General features: G+C 43.2%; 1 protein-coding gene across 5 annotated transcripts in view; it reads right to left on the bottom strand.

Moving 5' to 3' along the window:
- The window catches only part of Lrch1 (leucine rich repeats and calponin homology domain containing 1), a 200,575-nt gene that overhangs the window by 36,474 nt on the left and 146,916 nt on the right, over positions 1-17,185 (bottom strand). For 3 of the 5 annotated variants that reach the window (XM_028878101.2, XM_028878107.2, XM_028878090.2), the window contains 5 exons: positions 15,982-16,071; positions 15,843-15,879; positions 6,198-6,251; positions 5,411-5,483; positions 2,901-3,002 (listed from right to left, as the gene is read on the bottom strand). In XM_028878101.2, the coding sequence (XP_028733934.1) occupies positions 2,901-3,002; positions 5,411-5,483; positions 6,198-6,251; positions 15,843-15,879; positions 15,982-16,071 (356 nt within the window). The remainder of the gene's footprint in view (positions 1-2,900; positions 3,003-5,410; positions 5,484-6,197; positions 6,252-15,842; positions 15,880-15,981; positions 16,072-17,185) is intronic. The other 2 variants (XM_037208390.1, XM_028878110.2) reach the window with 1 other exon arrangement.

Here is a 17,185-nt window from a genome sequence, read left to right as displayed (position 1 = left end):
AAGAGCTAGGTCAGGAGAAGAGGGTGAGTTCTCATAAATGAGCAGAGGGAAGGGGAGTCACCCCAGCCTGTGGCAGAGGCAGGCAGAGTCACAGATGGACTTCCATGCCATCTGTCCCTGTCGGGGACTGATTTTAGAAACTGTGAATCTCCAAATGCCCAAGGTTGGTCAAGCCTGTTTGCCATAAAAGAAAAAAAAATCTCTTTGACGAATATGTTACAAAGAAAATAGTGAATTTAAAATGAGTTCAATTTGGAACAGAATGTTGGAAGGGGTTTAAATGAAAGGAGAAGTTTTTGTGTGCAAAATGAGGCGATAAACAAAGAAACGACTATTCCAAGTGTGTGAAGCTAATAACTAAAAGTTACGTTATGGTGGTCTACGCTATCATTTGTGTCAGAGAACGAAGAAGCCGAGGAAACAACTAATGTGCACATCAGCATTTCTGGACACGCCAAGAAGGCCTAGCGTGGAAGGGTCTGGCTCTATGGAAGCACCGAGAACAAACAACGTGGAAAGCATGTGCGCCATGATCCTCAGCTCTTCTCCTGCATGGCCTCTGCAACCGAGACAGAAAGCATGCTGCAGTCGCAAGGCCGAGTCTAACACACAGGGGATGAAGATGTGTGTCACACTTCGGACAAATCAAATGAAGAAAAAACGAAAACCACCAAAGACATCTGACACGATTGCCCAATCCAGAGGAATATTGGAAACAATCCTTTGAATACTGCTGTGGCACTATGTGGTAAATCCCTGGAACTGTTATACACAGGAAAGAAAGGTCATGTAATAAATGCAAGGCTTGTTTTATTTTTTAGATGCTCACAGTGATTACTGGCTGTCGACATCTCAGAACTTTCAATAAAAAGGTGGCCTGGCCTAGAGCCTTGCACATCAGGTCCTCACTGGTACAGTGAGTGTAGATTTGCTGACAGGAGACAGTCGAGAGCTGGGAATAGAGGGCTCCCTGGTCCCTATCTCACAGCGACATCCACACAGCACCTGGGCGGTCTGAGATTGGTCGGTTCACACACCAGCAGAGAAATTCTGCTGTTTAAAATTTCTAAATCTTTCCCAAGTTTAAAAAAAAAAAAAAAACTCCTCTGGTTTCAGACATCATTCCCAAGGAAATACCAACTCACACATTAATCTTTCATACTAGGCTTATTTCCTGTAAATAACAACCAGGTTTTGGGAAAAGCAGAAACTCCTCTTCATAACTGGTCATCTATTTTTAAATAAAAGAACAGCTTATCAAGAAAGTTTCCACCAAATCATCCCCAGCTTCCAGAATTTAAAGCAGGATGATGTAAGAAGGGGATATTGTTTCATGATTTTTTTAAATTATGTTTATTTTCAGTGAAAAAAAAATGTTAGACCACCAGTTCTTAACCTGTGGGTCTCGACCCCTTTGGGAGTGAACAACCCTTTCATGGGGTTGCCTAAGACCATCAGAAAAATCAGATACTTACATTATAATACATAACAGCAGCAAAATTTCAGTTATGAAGTAGCAATGAAATAATTTTATGGTTGGGGGTCACCACAACATAAGGAACAGTATTAAAGGGCCACAGCATTAGGAAGGTCAAGAACCACTGATTTAGACAACTAGGAAATACTAATATTTCTTGTAGAATCAGTTTATCAGAATATGCATTATTCTTTAACAAGTAGAAAATCTGGCTGAATTTTAAGCAGAGATCACAGCAAGTAGTTATAGATATTATAGAGAGCACATTTAACATCCGAAAACATACATACTGCTATGTGTGCATAATGGTTATTGCCTCACATCTCAATTCTCTGTTTCATGTAATATTTCTTCTATCATTTTGTAGTTTGAGGTAAAATGTTTACAACTCGGGTTAAACCAGAACAGTGATTTGGATATATGTAGTATATAGTTCTAAATAATTTTATTTTTATCTTGAACTGGCTGAACTATCTAATTGAGACAAAAGTAGGATATCCATATTAAGACTCCCTGGGTGTCCCCAATTTTTAAAAATTAATACATTATTTTCAGACTAACTCAGCATCCTCTAATGTGAGTGAATTCACGACAAAAAAAGTATAAAAGTCAAGATGTATAAAAACTTTGAAAAAGCCGGGCAGCGGTGGTGCACACCTTTAATCCCAGCCACTCAGGAGGCAGAGCCAGGCGGATCTCTGTGAGTTCGAGGCCAGCCTGGACTACAGAGTGAGATCCAGGAAAGGCACCAAAACTACACAGAGAAACCCTGTCTCGAAAAACAAAAACAAAACAAAACAAAACAAAAAGAACAAAAAAAAGCAAACAAACAAACAAAACCCTTTGGAAAAATAAAAAGGGAAAGGTAATTTCTCTCCATTTTTAGAAACTTCTCAATGTCAACATTATTTTCAGTGCAAAACTCTAGGATTAGCCTTGGTACCTTCAAATCTCCTTAAAAACGCCATGTGATAAACATAGATAATAAAAGATCAACCTTATTTTTTGAGGCAGGGCTCCACTATACAGCCTCAGGTAGTCTCAAACTCACTAACCTCCTGCCTCAGCCTCCCCTATGCTGGGATTATAGGAGTGTATCACTACACCCACATTCTAAACCAGAATGTGTGAGCTCAAATGTCTGCAGATGAGCAGACAAACCAAACCAAACCCCAAACAAAATAGGCAGAGAAGAGAGTACTGTAAAATCCTCCCCAGACTCAGCATCCTCAGGGATGTCAAGTGTCAGGCCATCCACTGTTGGGCAACAGTTCACATGCACTTGTCCGGACTTTGCCTTCGAGGCTTCCTAAGCATGGAGCATGCAGGTCCACATCTACTGTCTCTAGCCACAGACGAAGCAATGTGCGGCCCAGTCCCCGGCTTATTCACAAAAGCATGGAAGAAGAGACAAAGCACCTACCATTGTCACTGTCTCCTTCAGAGGGAACACTGTAGCTAGGGCTGTCCCATGTTTGTGCCTGCGTAAGTTTGTTGAAGGAGATAGGAAGAATGAGGGCTGGGTCTGCAGGAGAGCGAGAGAGCCAGGCGTATAGTTGCACAGGGACCAGGGGAAACCAAAGGGGCCGCAGGATTTCACACGTGGCATAAGGTTCGCATGGAAATGGAGTGGATTTCATGACACGGGATTTAAATTCAAACGTACAATATGGGAGGAGAATGAGAGATGGCGTATGGAATGAAAAGAACGATAGAAACTGAGTGTTAGTGCTCATCGGTCACATACTTTGCATGCAGTTAATATCCTTAATCTTTAACAGCCCTGCAAGCCTGCAGCCTGGAGGACTCGTGGGTCACAGCAGCAGAGGAGAGAACTCATTTATGCAGTTGAAAGTGAGAGGCCTAGCAGACACCCTTTGCAGACCCTTTAATCAACTAACCAGCAGAGGCAACTGTGAAATCCACCCAGAGCTGCGGGTCCCACTAGACAAAGCTCAACATGGATAAATGTATCTGCTATTTAAAAACAAAAGGATCATAAAAGTGCTGTATATTTTAATGCTCTTTAAAAACCGAGACAGTAGTTTTTAAAGACACTCCCATAAGATATCATAGTGTGTTTAATTAAGAACTGAACCTCACCAACTCTTCCTTGAACCCTTGAAATACCTTAAAACCCACTTGTCAATATTGCTCAGTAAAACATTTTTGAATACTCAGTCGTCAACATAAAAAAAAAAAAACCCAACTAGCTAATGGAAGAAAAAAAAAAAGGAAACCTCTCAAGAACTTCTGAGTTAGCTATTTATAAAATGATAACACATCTTATTTTTGTGCTCCATACCCAGAGAGTAATTTCACTGGGTAGTTAAGGAATCTGCAATTGGAAACTTGGGGAGAAAATAGCATTTGTTTTCTCCAGCTGAAAATAACACTCTACTTTTCATCTCCTCACAGAACTTGAAGGGTGCACACTGCAGGGAGAAGGCACTCTCTGACTGGGTAAGCTTACCAAGTCTCTATAAATGCATTCAAAGTCACTGAACCCATTTTACAACTAGGTTACAGTGTTCAACATTCAAAAGACTATTAGTCTTTGAACACTCATCCAACTTTTAATTTCAACTAAGAAATATTTTTTTTAATTTTGCAGAACTGTCCAGAAGGCTTGAAAGCATCTGTAGCCCCACACGAGGCAGAGGAGGGTCACAGAAGTTACCTTCATTTCTCCCAGAACAGAGCTGGGATTGTGGAGATCAAGGCATGGCCCAGATGTAGCTATACATGCCTAGTTTCACCCCTGAGGAGGCCAGTCATTTGAGTTTTATACTATTTCATCTAGGCTTTTCCTTTCTGTAACATACTCTCTAGGGCTGGAGATGTAGCTCAGTGACAGAACACTTGCCTTGCAGGTGCAAGGGCCTGCGTTCAATTTCCAGGACTGAAAAACCAAAACAAAAAACCTAGGGACTCTGATCACTCTAGAGGCATTTTCCTACTGTTTTTTTTTTTCTTTCAATATTCTAATGGCCAGGAAACCTCACACCTGACCACATACTGCCCACCAATCAAGATGCTCCAAGAACAAAACACTTTCCTTATAAATGCATCTTCTTTCCCTTTCCCATAGCTACCTTTATTTCAAGCCAGAAACTGGTAATCATACTGTTGTCGTATTGCTTTCTCCCCTAAACTATCTAGTCCTCTATCAGGTGTGCTTATATACATGTGTCTAGGCCCTTTATTAGAATCCACTTAACAGCATTAGTGGTAAGTACGGTAAGCACCAAAGAAACAAAAAATGTAAAACAAAGGAGGTCCTAAAAGAAGGCAGAGCACCAAAGCTAGAAATATATATAAAAAAGGAAATAGATTTTTCTATCTAGAGTCCTCTTTTAAAAATTAAGGGTGACTTTGCACATTGCTATAACCGTTTTTGTTAATATAGTAACATAAATTAAAATCAAGTAAATCAAAGAGTTAGATGCTTTCCTAGAAGAATTTCTTCCCCTGACTCCTAACCACTCATATAAGCCTTAAGATGCTCACCCTCTCCTGTGAGTCAATGCAGAGAGACCTTACCATGCTCAGAAAGCAACTAGGGGCATCTTGGGTAGGACTCTGCCTTCAGGTTGCCCTTTAGCTCATCAGGGCACCAGGAACCTTTGGGGTAAAGGGAGCTTTTATTTTCCATGGGTTAAAAAGTTCAAGAGAATGTTCCTTCCCTACTCACATGTGCCCTTCGTCACCTTTCTTCACTGTGAGTCAAAAGAAAGCAGGTTGCCCATTCCTGGAAGCACAGACCAAACAGCTCAATGCCATCCCCTGACCTCCCACAGCTGCAGCTGTGCTGACACCAGGACCCCAGCTGACTAGAACGGGCAGGGTTCCTATTACTCAGGTGGACATGTGAAAGGCCACAGAGAAACTATCTGAGTCATTTAGTGTCAGAATCAGCAGAGGTTGACATACCCGAGCGAGGCTTCAGGCCAAAGGGAGCTGTGACGTTTGCAGTTGGAGACATTGAAGGGGAGTTCTCTCTCATCTGTGGGGTGAGAAGGAAAGACAGATGGGGATAAAATGAAGAACTAGATGTACTCGTATGGTCAAGGATTATTATAAAAACCACTCTGCATTTTGCTATTGGTGCACTGTGATGAAGTCTTGGCTTTAAAAAAAAAAAAGATCCTTTTGTTAATGCTTTAAGAGGCAGCCAGTCGAATGTTTTTAGGCACTCTAGTAAATCGTGTTACTATTACTGTTTTGTTGTTTTATCAAATTTTGTACTTGCTCACTATAAAAATATTTTGTAGTGACATAATGCTGGTGACCCACTTCTCATCTGACACAGGTAAATGCGTATGTGCAGGCATCCCAAAGGGCACACCCAGTGAAGCCTCTCTGACACGGAGAGATGAAACAGTTAACGCTGAGCAGACGGCTCACCCACACAGAAGCTGCATGCTGAACCATCATCACAGGTAACGACAATGCCATCGATCTGAGTGATTTTTTTCTGCCGTTTTCTATAAAGACATCCCCATGCCTAGTTTTCAAAAACTATTTCTCATAAAATTAATTTTTAATTATACACGGAGCCAAGCGAATCTGTGACAGTGAGTGACAACTAATGAAAGACCCCAGAGGCCTTCCATTAACTCATTCATCCCCGTGTTATAGACGATCCATTTCTGTGAAAGATAACTCAGTTCTGTCTTCACGGAACGCCTCGGCTTCCATTAATCTTCGCGAATCTTACCTCATTTGGAGAATACTGGCTCCCATTACTCTGTAGCATTAAGTCATTCTGCACCTTAAGGAAGAGACAATTGTGTAAGTTCCACCCGACTGTGAGAAAGAGGAGGCAAAGACTGCATCTTTCTCATTTCCAAGAGCCCTGACCCCAGAAGCACACCATCGCAAATGCTCAATTAATCCACGTGTTAAATAGTGGAGAAGGCCATACTTCTATTTTCTAAAACTACACAGCTGTATTCGTAGAAGAAAAAAAAAAGTACCAGGAGGATAGCACAGATTGAGATAAGAGATCCCCACAGAGGGACCCTTCCCAAGTACCTGTGAAGACATCTTACTTGGCAGGGTTGCCAAATGCCTGCTGGCTCCCTTCTCCGTTTTAATTATGGGTTTTTAGAAATGGTCCAAGCCAGTTGTTCCAAAATATACAGAAGCGCATTGGGAGCTTTCAGTAAGTACACATGCCCGCACCCCAAGTAACCTTGAAAAACCTCATTCCCATGACCAGTTTAGTATCAGTTTGCTGTGACAATCACTGATTAGGAGAAATGCTAAGGAACCAAGCATGACTTACTCATGATCACTAATAAATACGTTTAGGGATAGGTAATAACACCTTCATGCATGCCACCACAAAAGCATAAATCCAAGATGCCCATTCTGTTGGGACTGCTATTAAAAAATATCCCTAATTTATGTGAACCCAAGAGAAAAACACATTTAGAGTAAGATGCTATTCACGTCCCTATCCAATTAAGGGTCTCTGTTAGAACAGCCAACAAGTGGTATCATGCTTACTCTTTAAGTGACTGCTCCCAGGTTTCCCTGCTGTTCCCCCCAAAACCTTCCTCTCTTCAATCCTATTTCTACACAAGCAGGCAAGGTGTTTTCTCACTGCATGGACGCCCACGCTACCCAATTGCATGTGGCCAGTCTTCTAAAGGACGTTTAGGGAAGATCGCCTGAGTGGAGGCAGACCCCTCTACAAGCCTTGCCTCACCTCTCAGCATCGTTACACACTGCACTCAATCCTCCCAGGCCACTCTCACTCCGGGCCCATATCCAAAGTGGCCACAAATCCTTTTCCTTCCTTTCCCAAAGAACACAGGAAACAGACTCGGGATGGCAAGCCACACCGTATTCTTGGAATATTTTCAACATCAACACCATCTTTCATTCACTCAACAATTCTGCTACCTCACAGGCCTCACACTCTAGACCTCCATAGCCAAAGAAGCCACACGCAGCATGTGTGGGCAACAAATGTTGGCAAACTGATGGTCTGGTGAAAGGGGATGTAGACATGTAACCGAGTAACAAGTGAGACCTCAGAATCAGGAGAGTGGCCTCCAGAAGCCACATTTAACTTCCGTTTTCTTCATCTCATGACTTGCTTTTCACATCACACCAGCTGTTCACCCTTTCCTTCTGGAAGTCACAGAGACCTGCCTGTCATACACCCAAAGCTGTTTTGAGAAGGAAGACAAGGATGCCTTATGCTAGACACGGCTACTCACTGATGCAAAGGAAAACATACAGCATGCTAAATTAGCCAAGAGCACTGTATGCCGAACAGAGCCGGGTTCAGGAATCCCTGACCCCTGGAAGCTCTGGCAATCTTAGAGACAACTAAGTTTGGTTTCGAGACAGGGTCTCACTGTGTAGTCCAGGCTCACCTTGAACTTGGAAGCCTCCAGCCTCAGTGTCAGAATTATAGGTATGCACCACCATCCACAGCCAGACAGGTGCACTTCTGTGTCAAGGTATGACAGTAGTCTGGGCCTGCCTTAGCCTGGCTTGTGGTATTGTGTTCCCCAAAATATTGTGTACCCTAATAAACTTATCTGGGGTCAGAGAACAGAAAAGCCACTAGATACTTAGGATAGGCAGTGGTAGCACACGCCTTTAATCCTCGCATTCCAGAGGCAGAAATCCATGTGTTCAAGGATACAGCCAAGCATGGTGACTCACACCTTTAATCCCAGGGAGTGGTGGTAGAAAACAAAGATATACAAGGCGTGAGGACCAGAAACTAGAAGCATATTTGGCTGGTTAAGCATTTGGCTGGTTAAGCTTTTAGGTTTTGAGCAGCACAGTTCAGCTGAGAGCCATTCAGATATGAGGACACAGAAGCTTCCAGTCTGAGGAAACGGGACCAGCTGAGAAGTTGGCCAGGTGAGGTTAGCTGTGGCCTGTTCTGTCTCTCTGATCTTCCAGTGTTCACCCCAATACCTGGCCTCAGGTTTGATTTTATTAATAAGAACTGTTAAGACTCCCGCTACACTGGCTAGAGTTAGTTCACCCTGGAGGAGAATGTGCGGCTACTGCTTGGATGATAACAGACTTCAGCACCTGGCTCTGTGCAGGGACACCAAATGACAAAGTCAGGCACCAGGCTCAGTCTATATTTAGTACACATCCATCCTCGTCTATCCTTTCCAAACTCTTTCACCATTTCCTGGAAGCATCGCTCATGAACTCCTTAGAGTGCTGGGCTTCTTGCCTTCCGCCAAGACAAGCTTTTAAGGAAAGGTCTGATCAGGTCTTGCCAAAGTTTGGAGTGTAAGAAGACTGGATACAAAGAGGCAATCCAGTGTGCTGAAACAGCTGGGCCTACCCATTACCATGGTAACCGACCCAGCCAGTCGCTCAACCTGGAGTTTCAGGGTCCTGCATTCATGAATGGGTAATGCCAACGCCTGCATTTCCTAATAGTCACCTGGAATATACACTGCTAGGGGTAGGTCCTTTGTGGCCTTCCAAGTTCCCATGGTGACACACAGTAGGACCCAGAGAATACTGATGGAAGAGATGGAAGGAGGAAGTCCTGACTCCATGAAGGTTTGACTTAGAAAATTTCTGCTTTACTCTCGTGTAAAAATGCACCAATCCAACCACCACCATTTTGGTGTGTGTTTGTTTGTTTGTTTGCTTGCTTGTTTGTTTGTTTGTTTGTGAGAGAGGGTTTCACACAGCCCGGGCCTGCCTCAAGCAAGGCTACTATTGAACTCCTGACCCTCCCGACTCTGCCTCCTGAGTGCTGATGTTACAGGTGCATGCTACCACGCAATCGGCTGAATGCTTTCAGTAGAGTGCTCAATAAATTCCTTCAGGTTTTATTATAAAGTGGGCATTACATTAAAGGATTTTGCCTCACTACAAGCTAATGAAAGTTCTCCGACCCCATTACCAGAGTAGATAGCTTAAATGCATTTTCAAGTTAATGTTGCTGTTAACTTAGCAATAGTTTATTGGGAACAGACACCCATTGTAAGGCAAGAAGAACCTGTGTTGATAAGGCATATGAAATAGGAAGCACATGGCCTGGCACCCAGAAAAGCCTCCTTTCCCCCCCTGCATCAGGAAGAAGTATTTTTGAATAGGGACACAGTGTTGGAATTGTGCCCTGGAGATGCAGTGAAGCTATTTCTTTGTCTAGCAGACTTGTGCCCTCTTCACCCTGAAGTCACGCAACAGGAGTCACAGGGAGCGGAAGTATCTCTTCACAGACTTTTCATCGGTCACAGGGGGGAAACGAAATAATCCTAATACAGTGATGAAATGGAGTTAGGTAACAACTGAATGTCTGAATTACAACAAGCAATGGGAACGAGAAGGACGGGGCAAGCCCCCCAACCCGATGGCCTGGGAAGAGCACAGGACAGCACCTAGGCGATACCCAAAATGAGAAGGTAGCAGCGCAATCATGAGGAAATGTCAGACAAACACCAAAGGAAGAACATTCCACTAGAAAGGGAATGTTCTGGGAATGTGGCTCAGTTGGTAGAGGACTGGCCTAGCATGCACAAGGTTCAATCCTCAGCATTACATAAACTGGACGTGGTGGTGCACACCTGTAATCCCAACACTCCAGAGGTGGAGGCAGAACGGACTGAAGTTCAAGATCACCATCTGCCTACACAGTGAGTTTGAGGCCGGCTTGGGATACATCAGACCCTATCTACAAAAGAAAAGGCCTAGCAGGAGCTATGGTGGCACATGTCTATAATTCCAGGGTTTGGGAGGTAGGAGTAGGATGATTACAAGCTCAAGGTTATCTTCTGAACTATCAAGAGTTCTAGAACACCCCGGGCTACATGAGATCTTCTTTCAAAACACCAAAAAAGAAAAGGTCTGTATTCTCTACAATTTCAATGTCGTAGAATTATCATTCTCAGAAACATGGCAAAGCAAAGAAGACTATAAAGAGACCAGAGAGATTCGGCAACCAAACACAAAGCCTGACACTGACTGAAGTACACATCAAAGGGTCAGGAATGCTCAGAGAACTATTTTAAATCAACTGTTATATCTGGGATCTGGAGGGCTGAGGACAGAAAAAAGGCTAATCAGCATACACTTCTGACATGGAAGACAGAAATTCGTCTGCAGAAGAATCCCTGTTTGCACACCACGTAACACTGAAATGCTAGGGAGAAAGGAGAGTGATGTCCATGCTCTTAGCTATTCCAAAGAACTATAGATGTAGAGAAAAAAGGAGAGATTCCAAATAATACAACAGATGTGGGAAAACATCAGGTTGAATCTCTCTGTCCAAAAGGTAAGAGATTGATTGGAAGTGTTTGCACTTCAAAGGTCTTGGGTTTCAATTATTTGCAAATCCATAAGAGGAGCTTAGAAACAGGGCTCTAATCTAAACAGTTGGTTTTCATTTCATGTATGCCTTATACACATGGTCTGAGGGGATTTTATTCTGTACTTCAAGCACACCCGTGTTGTAACTTTGAACTTTCTTATGAGATCAAGAGCAGAATTTTATATCTGTAGTGTCCTGGTAGTGCTAAAAAGAGTTTCAAGCTCTGTAACATCTTGGATTTGCATACTAACAATATTTATCCCATAAGTGGAAAATTATATTTTTATAACTTTTATAGAACCTGTAATTTATTTTTATAATCTTTTTGAAGTTAAAATATTTCTAAATATGAAACGTTTTTAAAAAGTGAACCTAAGCCGGGTGGCAGTGGCTGTATGTCTTTAATCCCAGCACTTGGGAGGCAGAGTCATGCGGATCTCTGTGAGTTCAAGTCCAGCCTGGTCTATAGAGAGAGATCCAAGACAGGCACCAAAACTACACAGAGAAACCCTGTCTTGAAAAACCAAGGGGGAAAAATGTGAGTCTACAGGGAGGGGCTAGAGAGACAGTTCAGGGGTTAAGAGCACTTCTTCTTTCAAAGGCCCTGGGTTCGACTCCCAGGACACATATGGCAACTTACAACCATCTATAACTCCAGTTCCACGAGATGTGACACCCTCTTCTGATCTCTATGAGCACCAGGCATGTATGTGGTGCATACATATGAGCAAAACACTCATACACATAAAAAAAACAAATCTTTAAAAAAGTGAGTCTACTCATTCTCAAACAGAGAGCATAAGAAACCAGCACAGGGCCACCTGCAAATAAAAGTCCCCTGATGTTCAATGCTGGTTCATTTGCAAAGGTGGCACCATGATTCTGTCTGAAGACCACACCGATAACAATAACTGAGCAGGAGGATAACAGCATTTACGTGCCCGCTACTGTGAGATTTCTTCTGAATCATCTCATTTGAGCTGTACAATAGCTACTATCAGACTGAAATTTACCAAATATAAAAGTAAAGTTTAGAGAGGTTAATTAAGTTGCACAGAGTTAGCAATTCAGAGACAGGGCAGCTAGGTAAGGTAAACACTAGTCCCTACTCTAACAACATAACCACACTCTCTGCAAACCCGGCTCTTGCCTCTACATTTCTTTTTTCCTTGTTTCTTTTGCACAGACATGTTGAGTGTGAAATTGCTTTATTATTTCATAGGACATGTGCAGGCAGCTCCAGGACATATACTGGTTTGTAGGGAATCTCAGTATTTCAAGTGGCCATCTTAAACCCACTCACTAGGAAGAGTAGAACAGAGTGTAATAGGCTCTGTGGTAGTTTGAGTGAGAATGGCCGCCATAGGCTCATATATTCAAATTCTTGATCCCAGGTGACAGAACTGTTTAGCGAGGATTAGGAGGTGTGGCCTCATGGGAGGAGGTATGTCTCTGGAAGCAGGCTTTGCGGTTTCAGAAGTCCACACCATTCCCACCAGTTAGCTCCTTCTGTCTCCTTCTTGTGGACCTAAGTTGTGAGCTCTCAGCTACTGCTCCAGTACCATGCATGCCTACCTGCGGCCATATTCCCCACCAAAATGGTCACTGACTTTAACTCTCTGGAACCATGAGCCCTGAATGAAACATTTTCTTTTGTAAGTTGCCTTGGTTACGGTGTTTTGTAACAGCAATAGAAGAATAGCCAGAAGTTTATACCAGGGAGTAAGCTAATGCTGTGACAGGCCAGACCATGATGTTTTTCAGAGGAATGTGGAAGACTTTGGGACTCTGCCCTAGGAAAGCAGTTGGATGCTGTTGAGGATGGTTTAACAGGGCTATTGTGGTAGGAGCTTGGAAGCCAGTAGTGCTTAGAGCGATGGCACTATGGAGACCAAGCACAGGTGGTCCCAGAGAAGAACAGGATTGGCAACTGGGCCAGAGACCATTCTTGGGATATTTTGGCAAATAATGTGGCTGCTTTTTTGCCCCTATCCTAAGAATCTGCCTGAAACTAAATTAAAAAGTTTGGGACTAATTTCTTTGGCAGAGGATATCTGAAGACAGCTTATATTTATTCAATTGTGTATTATTAGTAATAACTCATATGCAGCTCTACAATGAAAAGTAACAAGCAGGACAAAAAGAAATTCAAAATGTACAGTCTGAGAAGAAAAAGAACACCAGGAAATTTAATGTTGGAGCCCAGGTTTGCGCTGAAGGAGATAAAGAGATGCTTGAAGCCAAATGGAGCAAAGGGAGTACTGCCCTCAGGGCAAGACCCCACCCAGCTAGTCTGCAACGTCTGGAAAAGGGCCCAGAAATTTTTCTGGTCCTAAAAAAAGCAACAAATCAAAGCTTATGAAATTGTAATTCAAGGAGGGAGTCAGGCTCCATCCAAAGAGGGCAGCTGAATTGGGCAGCATCAGCCATGTGGTCTGGTTTAGAGTCATGAAATCCAGGAGTAAAGGGGTTGTGGAATCTTCCTCTATGACAGTGGTTCTCAACTTGCAGGTTGGAACCCCATTAGGGGTCACGTATTAGATATCCTGTATATCAGATAGCTACATTACAATTCAAAATAGCAGCAAAATTACACTTATGAAGTAGAAATGAAATAATTTTATGGTCAGGGGTCACTACAACATGAGAAACTGTTGCTAAAGGTTCGCAGCATTAGGAAGGTTGAGGTTCTATGATTAAAAAGAATTTCTGAGGTCAAGTGTAGGGCAGGGATGTCCCTGTATGGAAGCCCTAAAAGGCCACTGCATGAAGCTATGAAAGGAAGCCCAGATTGTGTTGGAGACCCCAGGATGTTGGAGGTGCCGAAACCATGGGATGTACGCCAGAAAGATCTGCACACGGGGAAGGGAATGGAACCAACCCAAGAGAGCAAGTGTGCTGCCGTCAACGAAGCTGAAGGGCAGAGCCTTCTAAGCAATTTGACATCAGACATGGAATTACAGGACCTACAGTTGGCCCTGCTGAGTTTGTTACTTTTTCTTTCTCTTTGATCCACTTTCTTCACACTGACCCCATTCCTCCCTTTCGGAATGGTAATGTATATTCTGTGCCCTTGTGTATTGAGACTATGCAATTTCCTTTTTTCATTTTAAAGGGGTTACAACTGAAAGATCGCCTTGGGTCTCAGAAGAGACTTTAAAACTGCTCAAACTGTCAAAGACCGTGGTGACTTTTGAAGCTGCATTAAATGCATTTTGCATTATGCTATGGCCACAAGCCAATGGGGTCCAAGGAGTAAGATACAGTGGTTTCAACGAAAATGACTCCCATGGGCTCACAGACTTGAATGCTTAGTCCCAGTGGATGAAACTGTTTGGCAAGGATTAGGAGGTGTGGCCTGGTTGGAGGAGGCATGTCAGTAGAAGCAGGCTTTGGGGTTTCAAAAGCCCATGCCATTCCCAGCTAGTGGTGTCTGTCTGTCTGTCTGTCTCTCTCTCCCTTCACTCCCTCTTCTCTGTCTGTCTCTGGCTCTCAGCTACTGCTCTAACACCACACCTGCCTGCCTGCTATCATGGTCCCTGCCATGACGGTCATAGACTCTACACCTCTGGGGCCCCAAATTAAACATTTTCTTTTATATGCCCTGATCACGGTGTTTTCTCACAGCAATAGAAAAACAGTCTGTGCTCCCAAACTACTAGCTTAAACCTATCTTTCTACAACTGGGATAAGCTTTCTCTAGGATCATTGCTAGTTTTATGTCAAAAATGTTTTCTTCATGACCACCCAAATTTCTTTCCATGTAACTCTATCTAATCCTGTCCCCAAATATTCCCACCACTTTCTCATTTTAGTATTCTTTTGTATCTGTGTATGCACCTATGTGCACATACATGTGGAAGCCAGGCGTCAACATCTGGAGTCTTTCTTGTTCACCACCTTATTTTCTGAGTAGGAATTCTAGCTCTGTGGGTCTCAACCTGTGGGTTGCCACCCCTTTGGGAGTCAAATGACCCTTTCACAGGGGTCACATATCAGATAGCCTGCACATCAGATATTTACATTATTGTGGGAGGCCAGCTCCCACCTTTTAAAGGGTTCCTATGAGGAAGAGAGAGGAATAAGAAACTTTTAGATAGAAAAATAGTGGAGAGGAGACAGAGAGAAACACAGGAGGACCTGGATCAAAACCCACCAGCCCCTTCTGTCTCTTCAAAAGAGCTTTTTATAACAATGTCCAGGGCCAGGGCAAAAGACCTCCCCCTTGCTAGATCAAAGCATACAGCACAGCCAAGTGCAGACCCTTCCAAACACCTGGTAACCAAGCCTTGGTCAAACCATCCCCTTATGCAGCCCTGCTGGGTAAAGCAAGCTCAGATTTTCAGACCCTAGGAAACCTCTGTGGGTCTCTACACATTATAATTTATAACAGTAGAAAAATAATAGCTATGAAGTAGCAACAAAAATAATTTTATGGTTGGGGGTCACCACAACATAGGGAACTGTATTAAGGGGTCACAGTATTGGGAAGGTTGAGAACCACTGCTCTAGTTGAACCTGTGGCTTTACCAATCCAGCTGGGCTGGCTAACCAGTGATCCCCAGAGACACCCCTGTCTCCATCTTATAGCAGTGAGATTACAGGCATTGGTTGCCACGGTTGGTTTTTCACAGAGGTGCTGAGGGTCTGAACGCAGGTCGTTATGTTTGCTTGGCCATCTATGTCCCAACTCCCTATGTACTCTTTTCGTCTTCCCAGACATCATCAATTCATTTGATCACGTCCTCGAGGTCCTTCGTTTGGCTGGACTTTTTTCTCGGCTCTAATGTCTGCACCCCATGGGCCTCCCTCTCATTTCTAACCCAGCAGAGGCTTCCTCTGCATCTTAGTGACCACTGCCTGACCCAGTGAGTCCATCTTGGCAAATAAACGTAGAGGATCTAACAGAATCAGCCAACTCTCATCCTTCAGGGAAGGTGAGGGACAACGGGTCAACAGAACTAGAGAGTAAGAGCAGGAAACGGGTCAAAATGTGTCATGAACAAATGCCACTACTGTCCTTCCACAAGGCAATGCCAGCTCTGTCCTTACCTCACACTCTGGAGACGTCTCCAGCTGCAGCTGACCACTGTAGGAAGGCGGGAAGGAAAAAGAGACAAAGTGGATTTTGAAATACATATACATCATTGTAAAAACAGAAAATATACTTAATTATGAAAGGTGAACGTACTTGAGCGTAGGGTCAGGTAATTCTAAGGCTTCTGCTGAGCCCATGGGGTACAGGTTCAAAATACTTCTCTCTGTAATGTCGGTGCTCAAGCTAAAGAGGAGAGAAATCATTAAACTTCCAGTAAACTCTACTGTCCCCGTGCACTTTAAACACTTAACTGACAAGCAAGGCTTGTCTTCAGGATTAAGAGAAAAGTTTTCCAAACACATGTTGCTGTCCCAACATAGCTTCCTATCAGCTATTTGCACTCCTTATGTATAACTTATGTACAAAATAGCACAGTAATTTCTCATAAAGTCATGATTTTCAAGAGTCATACATAACTGAATTTATCTAGAACTTCCCACATTTACAGATGTAAAATCAAGTTGCTGAAGTATTAACATGGCAGTATTGATGACATCTAGTTTTGACTGCAAAGTCTCTCTGATTTAGACTGCTACACTTAAAAATTACAAACCCACTGACTGGCTCACAAGAAGAGTACAATAAAAATCAAGCTTGTCAAATTTATTTCAATTATTTTAAAATAAAGAACAAAGATATGAAGTAACCAACACAGTGGAAAAGAAAGTGTCCAACATAAAATGGCTTCAACATGGCCCTTGGCAAAGACACCAGTCGGGTATCTCTGGAAACCTGTCGGGGTCTTCTCCTATGGTACTGCATCTGCCATTCTGCACACACAGCATGCCCAGGCGCTTGTCTTGTCTCATGTACGCCAGAGCTGCCAGGAGTCTGTCTAACTCAGGGGTTCTCAACCTTCCTGATGCTGTGACCTTTTAATACAGTTCCTCACGGTGTGGTGACCCCCAGTCAGAACATTATTTTCATTACTACCCCATAACAGTCATTTTGCTACTGCTGTGAATTGTAATGTAAATATCTGGTATGCAGATGGTCTTAGGCGACCCTGTGTAGGGTCGTTAGACCCCCCTGAAAGGGTCATGACCCACAGGTTGAGAACCAGTAGTCGAGAGACTCCTAACTCAACCTCTTTTCCAACAGAGGAGGAAACTGAGGCCCAAAGGCAGTGCCTTTCCACCTAGTTGCTCTGTCTTATGACTGGGTCCTGACCCACAGAGCAGGACACAGCTATCTCTACAAGACTGGGACCTGCTTTTTCTTTTTCTGTTGCCTCGGGAATCACCCACTAACCAGTCAGACTTTGTAAAAAACAAAACAAAACAAAACAAAAAGTTTA

Source organism: Peromyscus leucopus, chromosome 9 (genome assembly GCF_004664715.2).
Source record: "Peromyscus leucopus breed LL Stock chromosome 9, UCI_PerLeu_2.1, whole genome shotgun sequence".
Lineage (NCBI taxonomy): Eukaryota > Metazoa > Chordata > Mammalia > Rodentia > Cricetidae > Peromyscus > Peromyscus leucopus.
This window is presented reverse-complemented; position numbering and strand designations above follow the sequence as displayed.